We start from the raw sequence: 12812 nt of genomic DNA, 5'->3' as shown, positions 1-12812 counted from the left end.
CACACTAAGGCCTTCAGAGGTGAAGGGGTTTCAGATTGGCAGCATACTCAAATGGTTCACGGGAAAAAGATGTTTACTGGTAATTTTTCTGTAAAATTTGAGATTCATTCAAAATAACATACAAAAAATGAGTATGCATAGCAGTGATGAGAAATTACTCTGTGTAGCTAAAATCAACTAATTCCTGGTTCTGCTAGAAAAAAGGTATGCCCACTGTAGAAACAGAATCATTTCAGTTTCAATCAATCAATGAAGTGTTAGGTCTGAGTTTGTTTTTCAAGAAAGTAATAAACTTTTGAGCATATAAATGAATTTAGCTTCTAATTATCCTTTAGAATTAGCATTTTAAAAGGATAAAAGTTATTTTTTACTATCGTGTAGATAATCCCACAATTAAGCTTTTAAAAGAGAAGGATGTACCTGTCGATTTGCCAGAGAAATTCCAACCGTCTCTAAAATCTGTTCAATATAGGAGATCATGGAGCCAAACACAGCAGGACTTCTAGGACCACCAGCTTCCTGTAACAAATTACCCAATGGGGCTCTTTAAAATCGGTCTTGACATCATGGTGCAAAGGAAACTTTTTAGTTCTTAACTCCACCATAAAAGAACAAAGACTTCAAGAGGTTACATCATGTGTCACCTTTCTTTATAAATTTCTATGTCATAGAAGCACAAGCTCTTGCATCAGACAATATGGATTAAATCTGGATTTGCCACTCATTAGCAAATCAAATGCCTTTGGGTAAATCACCTAACCTCTATGAACCTAGAGATATGGGGATAATGACAATACTTACAGCTCAAAAGACTCTTGAGGATTAAACATGACAATGTAATACAATATGTGGCATTAAGTAAGCAGAGAACAAGTAGGAAAAGGTTTGAATTTCTGAGTCAATAAAGTAATGAAGAAATCCTGAAACATGTTGCATTTCCCCTAAGGCTTGGCTACAAGTTTCCAAATTGACAAGGACAGAGACCTTCATGTGACTTTAGCCTTAGTTCTTTCACGTCACAGAGGTTGGAAGAGAATTGCCTGGGTTAGTTAAAACTGCAAAAGCCAGTCCCATTTAGCAGGCTCTTCTCTGCATCACCCTTAGGAGAGGCTGGGGCTTCACTCTAATCACCTTTCTACCACCCACCACCCCACTCCCAACATAGAAGAACCAGTGCATGCAAGGAGAGCTGTGACCCATGGGAAGGGTGTTGGGTACATGAATGGAGGAAAGATGAAAACAAACTGAAAACCAAGAGTGAAAGACATGACTGGCTGGTTATAAGGGAAATGTTCACATGCTAGGAATGACCTTAGGCCTTCTGGAACTTCTCATTAATGACAGCAACTTTTCCCTGGGAATCCACGAGTACTCTCACTGGGCTGCTTAATCTCTGTCTGACCTCTTTCAAAGTTAGGCAAAGTATTCCTGTAACAAGTTATGAGTTAAATTTTCATTTTTCCCAAAAAGTCACTGTAATCAGTCAAAGGTGTTTTTCCACTATACCTTTAGCTGCCCCTAAATCACCCGGAAGCTTGTTAAAAATGCAGTTAGTTACCTGGCCCCATCTGCAGGTGAAGCTGAGGAAGTCAGTCCTGGGAATCATGCTCTAAAATTCAAAATTGAATATGGCCAGGGACAAAGACCTCCAACAAGATGGTAACTAACGGGATGAAGGAATCAGACGTGAAGAATTTGAATCAAATCTTAATGAAGGAAAGGACAGGCCTAAAGATGACCCTATTTAAATAAGTTCTTTCCCACTGCCTCAAATTTTCAGGTTAGCTAATTAAATGGGCTCCCCAGACTAGAAATGCCTCCAAGGGCAAAAACCATGCCTAGATGTTCCATGTACCAGCCCCAGGACCTAGCACATAGAACACACAATAAAGAGACAATAAAGACATGCTTGACTGAAAGACTACTTACCTTTATTGTTTTAGTCCAACACTCAAAATGTCTTCCTGTTATTGGTAATTCTAGACTCAGAAATTCTTGATTGCTTAGTTAAATCAAAACATTATATCTGGGAAGTGGACTTGTCTCAACGGATAGAGCGTCTGCCTATCACATGGGACGTCTGTGGTTCAAACCCAGGACCTCTTTGACCCATGTGGAGCTAGCCCACGCACAGTGCTGATGCACACAAGGAGTGCCAAGCCACGCAGGGGTGTCCCCCACATAGGGGAGCCCACGCGCAAGGAGTGCGCCCTGTAAGGAGAGCCGCCCAGTGCGAAAGAAAGTCCAGTCTGCCCAGGAGTGGCGCTGCAAACACAGAGAACTGATGCAGCAAGATGACACAACAAAAAGAAACACAGATTCCCAGGCTGCTGACAAGAATAGAAGTGGACACAGAAGAACACAAAGTGAATGGACACAGAGAGCAGACAACTGGGAGAGGGGAAGGGGAGAGAAATTAAAAAAATAAAACAGATCTGCAGATCGTGTAATACTTGGATTTGAAAAATGGATCTTTGAGAAAAAAAAATTCTATCCAAAAGCTATTCTAAAGAAAGAAAACAGAAGAGACAAGAAAGAAAGAAAAAAAGCTGTTCTATAAGAAAGTATCACAAATGGACTGGATAAATAAAAATATTTTCTCAGAGGAGAAAACACAATTAGAATCTCTTATAGGATCAAAGAATTTTGGAGTTCTGAAATATTCTCAAGAGCATTCTGCAGGTCACACCAAAGCCTGGAGAGGTTGGGGGTAAACAGAAGAGTCGGAGTCCCTGAACCACCACTCCCTCCCCTATTTCACACTTTGCAACCAAACTCCCATTCCACAAAGTTTCTCTGAGCCAACAGGAGGATTACACAGTACACACATCAGCAACATGCAATGCCTACTGGCCAGTATGCCAAAAATTGTTCAGGTGCTCTACAGATGTCCATATTTAATTCTCACAACTCAGGTTCAGACCATTAAATAGTCCATCAGGGTGTACTGTCACCTCTGCAGGTGTGCTGTCACCTCTGCAGGTGCCAGCAGAGACAGACCACAGATAAAAAATAAAAAAGCTCCAGGAATTCTTAAAGAAGCAAAAGGTTATTGAGTAGATGCTTGGAAACCACCAGCTGTAGAAAGTAAAGCCACTCCAAAGAGCGGATTTTTCTTCTCTTCTTCCCTTATTAGGGGAAAACAAAAACAAAACCCACAACTAATTTGCTAGCATTAAGCACTAGGAGTAGGGGAGCTGCCATATCCTCATGAGTTACCTTAGTAACTGCCTTAAGCTGTCGGTTCCCATGGTGAATGAGGTCCATAATGGCATCAAACGCTTTCCGTGTGTCAAAGTCATCTGCAAACGCAGCCTTTACAGCTACCTTTGTGTTGGTTAGTCTTTGAGGAAAAATAAGGAAAACAAATGAGTCAATTATTCAAAAAGGAAACTTTAATAAGAAGCAAAATCCACAGGCATCCCTCAGTCATGGGCACCCAACTTACGATTATTCGTTCACCAGCGTCAAGGCACCCATGCCAATCTTTCAGAAGCAAAAACACTTCTCAAGGAGAAGGCTTAGTGATTTTAATTTTTGGGACTCTTTCTATGTCAAAAAGACTTGAGATAGTCTTCTCCTTTCCTCTTTCTAATAAACTGGACTCTAGAGTATTAAGCTAGCTTTCTGTGTAGCAGAATCTCAACTATGTAAGATCAATTTAAAATTGTCACGTTACCAAATAAAAAACTGCGTTTGCTGGGGAGCGAATGTAGCTCAAGGGACTGAGCACCTCCTTCCTATGTATGAGGTCCTGGGTTCAATCCCCAGTACCTCCTAAAAACAAAAAACAAACAGAAAACCAGCTCTGGAGAGCAGATGTAGCTCAGTGGTTGAGTGCCTGTTTCCCATGTACTAGGTCCTGGGTTCAATCCACTGTGCCTCCTAAAAAAAAAAAAACCAACCCCAAAAAGACAGCGTGTGAATTCATAATACACATGTGGGAATTTTCATAATGGTTTTAAAAATGAATGGTGAGAAATTAAGGAGGGTTCCTATAAAATGATACCATAATCTTAATTCAAATGTATTATGCAAGTGAAGATTTGAGAAGGGGGAAAAAGATGGCGTCATGTCTCCATCATCCATCAAGTTCTGATTGTGGACCAAGCACTCAGCCGCTATTCCTGTCCAGTAAGGCTAAATGGTGAGGAGTTACAGAGATGATATAACAAAGACTCTGGAAAAGTAGAAAGCACCTCCTCTGCCTCCTCCTTTCAGTTCTGACCCTGAGCTGTCTTGAGCCCACCAGCCAGTCAAGTGTGCCCTATTGTTTTTCTCCCACCTGCAGAATCCTGTGCTTCTTTTAAAATGGTAGCACTTGACATTTTTGGGGTGCTCAGGGTCACTGAAAAAGAATAAAGATCAAAGGATGGGAAGTCCCTCAACTTCCTGACCCCCATGTACAGACTTATTTTTGTGCATCCTTGCCCACCCTTCCCTCCTATGCCTGAGCCCCTCAGCTGTGTTGCCACAACCCATGTTCAGACCCATAAGCCAAACACCCCTTCTCTTGCCCTCTCCACTGGCTTTTTCCTCTCAGCATATAAACAAGTGTGGGTTTCTCATTTTTGTCACCCTCTAGCTATAGCCCTCTCTAGTTCCTTTGCCGTTAAGCGTCCCCCAAAGAGTAGTCTCCAGTGATGGGCTCCACTTCCTCACCTTCTTATTATTCCCTAACCAGTGGCAAGGAAACTGCTCTTGCTTGGGGTCACCAATGACCTCCAGCTTTCAGTCTTCCTCCTAAGCTCTATCTCACCACTGGCATAACTGGCCACATCCTGAAAAAAATTCTCTTCTCATGGCCTCCAGGTGCTACTACTCCTGGGTTTCATTTTCCTTCTCTTCCATTTCAGATTCCTAATTCCTGACAACCTCTGGAATGCTGGGCATGGTCTAGGGATCCATTTTGGCCTTTATTTCTTGCTCTATATGATTCTTCTCCTGCACACCTGTGGCTTCAGTCACTGATCACTCCTAAATTTCCGGCCCAAATTTCTCTTCAGAGTGTAGATTCCCATCTAACTTCCTGCCAGAGAGATTCATTTTTTATCTGTAGTGGTTGTGGGTGCTGTTCACCCCAGTTGTTCTCCCTCCTTTATGGACAGGCAGGATTATGCTTCCAAGCTACCTCGCAGTGGGGTGGGGCCCTGCAACCACTTCTGCTCTCCACTATGTTGAGAAAAGTGATGTGCCACTTCAAGCCCAGAGCACTCTGCTGCTGAGGCCAGCGCCCATAGAACTCTTCTCTTCCTCTGGCATGGCAGCTACTGACACGGGAAATGCTAGCTGCTCCATCAGCCCAGGTCCCTGCGTGGGCGCCCTGCATAGGGTCTCTGCTGACCCATGGTGGACAGGGAGCATGAGTGGAAAATGAACCTGCGTATCTTTATGCCACTGAGATCCAGGGTTGTTTATTACAGAGCATCACCTGGCCTAACCTGACTGATAAATGGAATTCATTCTCTCCTTTACCCTGAGTCTTTTCTTCCCATATTCTCTACTTTAGTGAGTAGCACCACTAGTCAACCAAGGCAAAAAAGAGCATTCATCTTTATCCTTTCCTCTCTCTCACACTGCCATCCAAGTGGCCGCTGTGTCTTGCTGACACAATTCCCAGTCATGCAGCCACTCAAGACCCCTGACCTCAGCGGGGCTCTTCCAGTCCTCTGAGCATTGTCCCCAAGGCTCCCCCTGCTGTAATGAATGGCTTTTCATCCTATATGATTCCCATCTTCTCCCCGACTGACCCATCAAGTCCAGATTTCTTTATTCCTCTTTTGAGTTCCTCAAGAGAGGAGGAACATGTCTTAATTACTCTCTGGGTCCCCTGTTCTAAGTACAGGTGTTGACACACAGCCGGTGTTCAATAAATGTCTGACAAACTCATCACACTCCTTTCCATTCCTCATCTCCAGAGAGATATTTCCCCAGCTTCCACAAATCATTCCAATTTCTTACCATCTCTAGAAAAGCTCTGAGAACATTCCTGAATCTTTCAAACTTTTTAATGTAACAGACAATGAAAAACATGTTTAAACACTTATTGAAACAACAAAACTGAAGCTTTAATAAAATTTTCCCATCTTTAATATCAGGAGTGTTAGGAGTTCACTTTTTTCTTCCTACTTGCTATTCAGGAGGTCAAATATCTAATCTCTTATTTTTCAAATCTTTCTTAGTTCTGAATCAATACAACATGACCCAAATAGTTTTTACAGTGCACAAAAAAAGTATGTTTCTTCCTTTGGTGACAGCAGCTTTACTATTAACTGAGAGGAAGGTGGATAATGCTGACGTGTTTATTCTCAGCAAACTTGATGTTAATTCCTTTTCCCCTAACCCATCTGTGGCATGCACACTTTCCTCAAAGGTCTGACTCATCCAGTGATCTGTAAATCTTCCTTTAATTATGAAGTACTAGTGATAAAAACTATCATTTATTAAAACAAATAAATGTTGACAAACACAGGGAAAACATGGTCCTAGTATGTACCTTACTTATAACCTTTACAATCACCCCATCAAGGAAGGGCATTCTCATTTCTTACCCAGTGAGACTGATGGACTGCCAAGGTCACAGGCTAGAAAGTAAGAAGCCAGGTCGGTCTGTCTCCCAAGTCCATGCACCTGCCATGCCACCATACTTTCTAATTAAAGGTCTTCAGTTTCTAGGAAGCCTTTCTTCTCTCTTCTTCTCCCACTTCCTGCCCCTTCCCACCCCAAACAGCAGCCAATTACTTCCTCTTTGTAAGTAGCAGCCCACACCTGGTTTCTGGGGGAAAGGCACATATCTGGCCATCACCAGTGGAGCACTTGGATGTGCATCTTACCTTTCCCACAATAGATCTTCCCTGATGGAGTCACACACCAGCTGTCCTTTCACATAGGCTCGTGAATCTTCAAGGAAAGAGGATATCCTAAGGAGGAGATGCTTAGCCTCATTCATGGTAGTGTCGCTATAGTCTATTGCTAAGAAGGAAGAGATTGTTACTTGAAGTGAGATTGCCATTTAACATGTCCTACAATAAGCAACACCAGTTACACTGAAGTCTGGCAGCATTTCTTCAGAGGGCCTTGCAAGCTGTGGCCTGACCTCACACTATTCTAAAACTAAGCAGGAAGAGGAAGGGAACGAAGGAAAGGAAGAAATAAAGAAAACAACTGCTTTCCTATAACCCCAATTCCCCAAGTCACATCTGATACAAAGGATACAAAGTATCCTAATTAAAGTTGCATACCATCTTGGAAGCAACAAGATGGTCTGTGGAAAAACTTTGAGGATGCTTTTCAGAATATTTCTTGGCCAAGGGGGGCTTATTCTCACGGACAGATACACAGAACAGCTAACTCTGAAGAGTGGGAGAGATCTTGCCCTGGATGCCTCTTTAAAGACCAGAAGCTCCTATAAGGAAATCTGCTAACTGGCTGCAATGAGGATTTTTGGCTCAATGTTTCAGAAAAGGTATAAAGAGAAATGGTCCTCAAATGTCAAAGTTTTATACTACATAAAATTAGGTCTAAGAAGACAGTCCAGAGAGCAAGACTGGCCTGCCTGGGTCTCTAGAACACCTCTGTTCTGGGACCCCAGCAAAAAGGAGAGTTCTCTCTTCTGACAGCCTTTCAAAACTCTGAAATAACTAAATTTCCCAGCTTCAATCACTTATGTGATCATCTTCCCATAAAAGAACTGCCTTTCATGGGTCATCTGTTCCAGCAGAGGAATAAGAGAAAATAGGGTGTGGGAAAAGGAGAAGAACATCAGCAAGCTCAGGAATTCCTAAGTGTATGGTGGGGAGTGGGTGTAGCTCAGAGGCTGAGCACCTGCTTCCCATGTACGAGGTCCTGGGTTCAATCTGAGGTACCTCAAAAAAGAAAGAGATGAAAACTTAGGAGGAGGGAAAGGAAGGAGGTTGTGAATAGCCCTGAGCGTGTAAAGTAAGTGTAAGGGCTAGGGGTATGGACTCTGGGCCTTGTTGATAAGGTTTGAATCCTGACTCCACCTTTCCTCAGTGTGACCTTGAGCAAATCACTAAGCCTCCTGGATTCAATTTCCCCATCTATAAAGTATGAGTAATAATGGAATCTACTTCCATGGCCTAGTGAGGCTTAATGAGTAAAACATCTAGAATAGTAGTCAATATACATTAGCTATTACTCAGAAAAGCATTTGATAAAAGATATAGGCAAAATTAGATCAGTTTAAGGACAAACAAAATAAAATGGCAACATATGGCCCCAAAGAATATTAATATGTAAATTAATATAAATCCCAGAATTATTGGCAGGAAAATAAAAGTAATGTAAAAATAATTATTGCCCCAAGACCTACTTTTAAGAAGCAGTAAATAAAAATTTTAAATCAGTATTAACCCCCCAGTTTTTTAAATTAAACTTTAAGACTAAATGACTATGTAGTATCTCTTTTATCATGTAGGGTTTCAATTAAATGCTGACATTTTCCAAGTGTTTTAGAGCAAGACATACCAAAGATTGTGCTCCACTAAAAGATGGCACTACTATCAACTCTTGCAAGAGAACCAGGGACACTCACTCCCAAAGGAGGAGGTCACAAAGAGTAAAAGCCAAAATTCAGTAGTCATTTTTTGGTCCTAGCAGAGTGAGTTTGAAATCATCTTCAAGAAACTGACGTGCCATGATGAACTAAATTTCAGTATTAGCTGAGTCTGGGTGAATCATAATAATAAGGAATTCAGAGTTAATGAACCAAGTTCATGCGACTTGCCATGGTGATTAGCTCAGAAATGTTATACAAAAGCAAACAATCTGCAAGATTCTGGAAATAACATTTCTCCCCCCAAGAGTCTGAAAATTTGGAAATAAAAAAAGAAGATATGGGATGACCCTTAAAAAACATTAACATTGATTAACATCCCTTAAAAAAAGAAACTAAAGTTCTTTCAAAGCTATCTGATCTTTGTAGAACACCGGTATGTGTTTTTAAACATGCAAAAGATTATATATTTTTAGTTATTTAAAAATTTTAACACCCCCTCCCCCAAAAACCAACAAATTAAATGAGGTGTCCCCTGAAGTTTGTAGTGTCAACTCTCTGGAGTGACATGTACAGCCTCAGTTTCTGTATCACTTACCATTCTTTACCTTTACTGTTGGAAACTTGAAAATCCACTAAGGTATAGCTATGCCTAGGCCACTGGGAACAGAAGTATTTGAGTAGTATATTCACATGGCCTCAGAGGAAGAGCTAACCCACTACCTGTTAAAAATGCACTGTAGCCTGTAGAAACAAATATTTGTGCAAGAGAGGAGGAGAGGAAGGAGGGAGTTGCTTTCTGAGGATGTGATTGCAAATCTGCCTCCATGTTCTGATCTAGCCCCTGCAGGTGCCCGATGGCACACAGGTGCCAGGAGCTGGGCAGGATTAGGGCTCTATTGGGAGGCCCCTGTGTCTGGCTGAACTGGTGCTTTGGAGCAAGATGCAGAAAATATGCACTATGCTTGGTTTTACTCAAGCACTGATGAAATGTGTACGGGAATGGACAGAGAATGTTTCAAGATAGCTCAACCAACCACGAAGTTTATCCTGCTGTTAATGTCCAGTGAAATGGGAATAAGCTGATAAAAAGGAAAAGATTTATTTTTCTGACATTTTATTTTTCTGAGATCTCTTGATCTCCCTATAAAAATGGTTTACATTTAATACTCTAAGCACCAGAATAATTTTTGATGAACATTTTTAACTAGTGTTTCCCAAATCGTCTTTTTAAAAAATTTTAATTTCTAATCCATTGAGATATGATATGTATGTAAAAGAAGTGTGACAGTTTGAATTTGGTGAATCCCAAATTCCTGTGGGTGCTGCCCCTCTGATTGGACTATGTCAGTGAGGCATGACACAGAATGGGTTTCTACCCTCTTGCTGAGCTGTCTATAAATGTAGACACAGAGGAAGACACAAACAGAAAAAGGAAGCTGCCATTTTTGATCCTGTCATGTGAGAGAAAGGAGACTGTAGAGAGGACTATAAATGTGTCGATAGCTGCAGAAAGGCAGAGTAGCCCTGAGAGGCTGAGAGGCTGGAATCAGCAAAGCAGAGAGGCACAGAAAGAGGCCCCGAGGGGCTGGGCCCACAGAGCAGCTTAAGGCCGATGAGCCAAGCCATGTGCCTGATAGCCTACAGTGAACTTGGGAGGGAAGCAGAGAAGCCAAGACTAAAAGAGGCCCAGAAAGAGACAAGCCTGTCTGGTTGCCCACAGCTGAGCTCTGGGAGATGGTAAATTCTGGAGGGGAAGGCAGGGACCTAGGCAGAGATTGGCTGCCATCTTGCTTCACCACAAGGTAGGACACAGGGATCACCACTAGCTGACTTTGGTGAGAAAGTATCTCTGATGGTGCTTTGATGTGGACATTTCACAGCCTTGGAACTGTAAGCTTTTACCCTAACTAAAATCCCCATTATAAAACCCATTTCTGGTTCTTTGCATCAGCAGCCCTTTGGGAAACTAAGACAAACAGTAAGAATGAACTATTTTTAAATGATTCATTTGAAATCATTGATGACAGCAATGTCAAATTGTTAAGACATTTCTAAACCCTTACTCCTACATTCTGTACTTACTCTGGTTTGGACCAGTAACAGTTCTCAGGCTGGTGTGGTCTACAGCCCAAGCTTTAAATATCCCTTTGAAAACCACAAGTGTGAAAGGAGCCTATGTGGACATATTTGCCAAAAATGACACACTGACATGCCTAAACATATCAGTTCCAAAATGAGAACACCAACATTAGACATGGATTCAAGCTGGGAGCCTTACAATGAAAATTTACCTCTAGGTTCTACAGTCTTACAATCTTTTCCCTCTTTTATCAAAATCCATTTGCAGATTTGCTTTTGGGAAACTTGATTCAAAAGGGGAAAACCCCAGAAAACCACAAACAATCTGACAAACTTTAAAACAAAGTTAGAACTGATGGGGTTAATATAAAGCACTAAGGTAAACTTAGCACTAATGACACAGGAAGGACAATCATCTCAGATAGGGAGAGGGCAAGACAGATGGCCTAACTGCACTTAACACCATACCTAAAGGTTAAGGAGAAAAGCATTTCCTGTTTACATTCCATATATTCTATTCTACAGGTATGAAAACCGAGAAAAAAGTAGCTTTTCTCAAGTCTAAGCAACACTGTGTTGAATAAGGATTAGACTCTCTTGCTGCCAACCATCATGTTCCATCTACTTGACAATGTCCTAGAGAATGTCTTGCAGGTGAATAGAGCAGTGTATCAAAAGAAGAAAATTAATTCCCACACCACTGGAACCTGGAGGACCTGCAGGTAAGTTGAGAGAGCAAGTGGCCAGACCGTGGGCCTCACTGTCACTGCTTTCTGCTCTTGGAAGGGTATCCTATTTCTGAGGGGTTATTCAGAGTGTCAAAGCTTTGGCCACAGGAATCCACATCTTGCTAACATGCCATTCACAGATGCATTGGTGTTTCCAGAAAGCTCTCACTGGTAGATAAGTGCTCCCTATATCCCACCCAAAAATTCTTACAATGAGTTTGTGAAATAGCTGCTACTGCTTGAGAAAGTCTCTCTTTAGACCAAACTTGGTATGCCAAGTTCAAAAGAAACTACATACATTATTAAAACTAATAATAGGCTCCTGCTGTTACCCCTCCATGAAAAGGAGTTGGGAGCACAGGCTTTCAACGGTAGACGGCCACTGGGAAGGACTCAGAATAATTTTTTTTTGGAAGGACCAATATCAGTAACCAGGATACACCAGATGGACCCTACTGAAAATTCTATTCTCTCACATGGACCAGACCATCTGACCTGGAAGTTACACAATCTAACCTCTCCTTTCTTCACCTGAGAATGAAATGCAAAGCATCCACTCTCTACCATAAATATAACTCATTTCAGCTAGCGCTTCTTCTTCCATTATGGAAACTGGTACACAACAGGGAGGAACAAGTACAAGTTACGCGGAAAGAATTTTGCACTGTGCACGTACAATGAACATTTGTGCAGATGAAATTCACAGCATCCTTTCTCCCTGAATGACATTCTCTTCCCTTTAGTAACTCTGAGTAAGATGGAAACAATGAATTTGTCAGATCAATCTGCTTTTTTAAAATCTTCCTCATTCAAATGTCTAGGCTGTAAGCACATATAAACAAACATTCTACATATGGATGTTACATTATACAATAGTAACTACTGGTTATAAATTTGTATCAAGATTAACAATTGAAAATAATTCAAAGCCAAGTAACTGGGCAAGAGTCATAGCCTAACGCTTGAGATTGGGGTTCACAGCTTCCGTGGATTCAGTTCCCCTGACACAATTCTTTATGTCTACCCAATGAGGACAGAGACTAAGATAATCCACAATGCAGAGAATCTTGATCTAGCAGTGTAAGGCCAGCAACACTGCTGTGTGTACCTCAAAACCAGGATAAGGATTTGGGCAAAGGCAGCAAACATAACACACATCTCGTGGGCAGAAATGCTTTGATTTTTAAAGATGGGCACTGCTGTGAAGTCCACCACTGTTTCTAGCTATCCTCTTCAGACTCTCACCTCGTCTTTGTTCTAAAGGAGTGCCACTAGTGTACCTCCAAGCACACCATCTGCACAGTATTTCTTCTGCACTTCATGCTTAAGTTGACTGCATCCAGCTCGCTGTTACCTGTGCTCCACGCACATCCTGTGCAGCAAAGCTGTCTTTGAACAAGCATCAGCTGCCTGCTGAGGGACTGGCTACATGGAAGGACCTTGTATTTTCCTGATCCTAGCTTATCACTTAGTACTGAATGTGATAC

At 41.7% G+C, this 12812-nt stretch overlaps 1 protein-coding gene across 2 annotated transcripts in view; it reads right to left on the bottom strand.

Moving 5' to 3' along the window:
- Window positions 1-12812, bottom strand: part of CARS2 (cysteinyl-tRNA synthetase 2, mitochondrial) — a 70396-nt gene that overhangs the window by 12002 nt on the left and 45582 nt on the right. For both annotated transcript variants that reach the window (XM_058276424.2, XM_058276426.1), the window contains 3 exons: window positions 6834-6972; window positions 3220-3343; window positions 421-519 (listed from right to left, as the gene is read on the bottom strand). In XM_058276424.2, coding sequence (XP_058132407.1) covers window positions 421-519; window positions 3220-3343; window positions 6834-6972 — 362 coding nt within the window. The remainder of the gene's footprint in view (window positions 1-420; window positions 520-3219; window positions 3344-6833; window positions 6973-12812) is intronic.

The sequence above is a fragment of the Dasypus novemcinctus genome, chromosome 15 (assembly GCF_030445035.2).
Source record: "Dasypus novemcinctus isolate mDasNov1 chromosome 15, mDasNov1.1.hap2, whole genome shotgun sequence".
Lineage (NCBI taxonomy): Eukaryota > Metazoa > Chordata > Mammalia > Cingulata > Dasypodidae > Dasypus > Dasypus novemcinctus.
The sequence above is the reverse complement of the archived record's forward strand: the minus strand, read 5'-3'. Positions and strand labels throughout refer to the sequence as shown.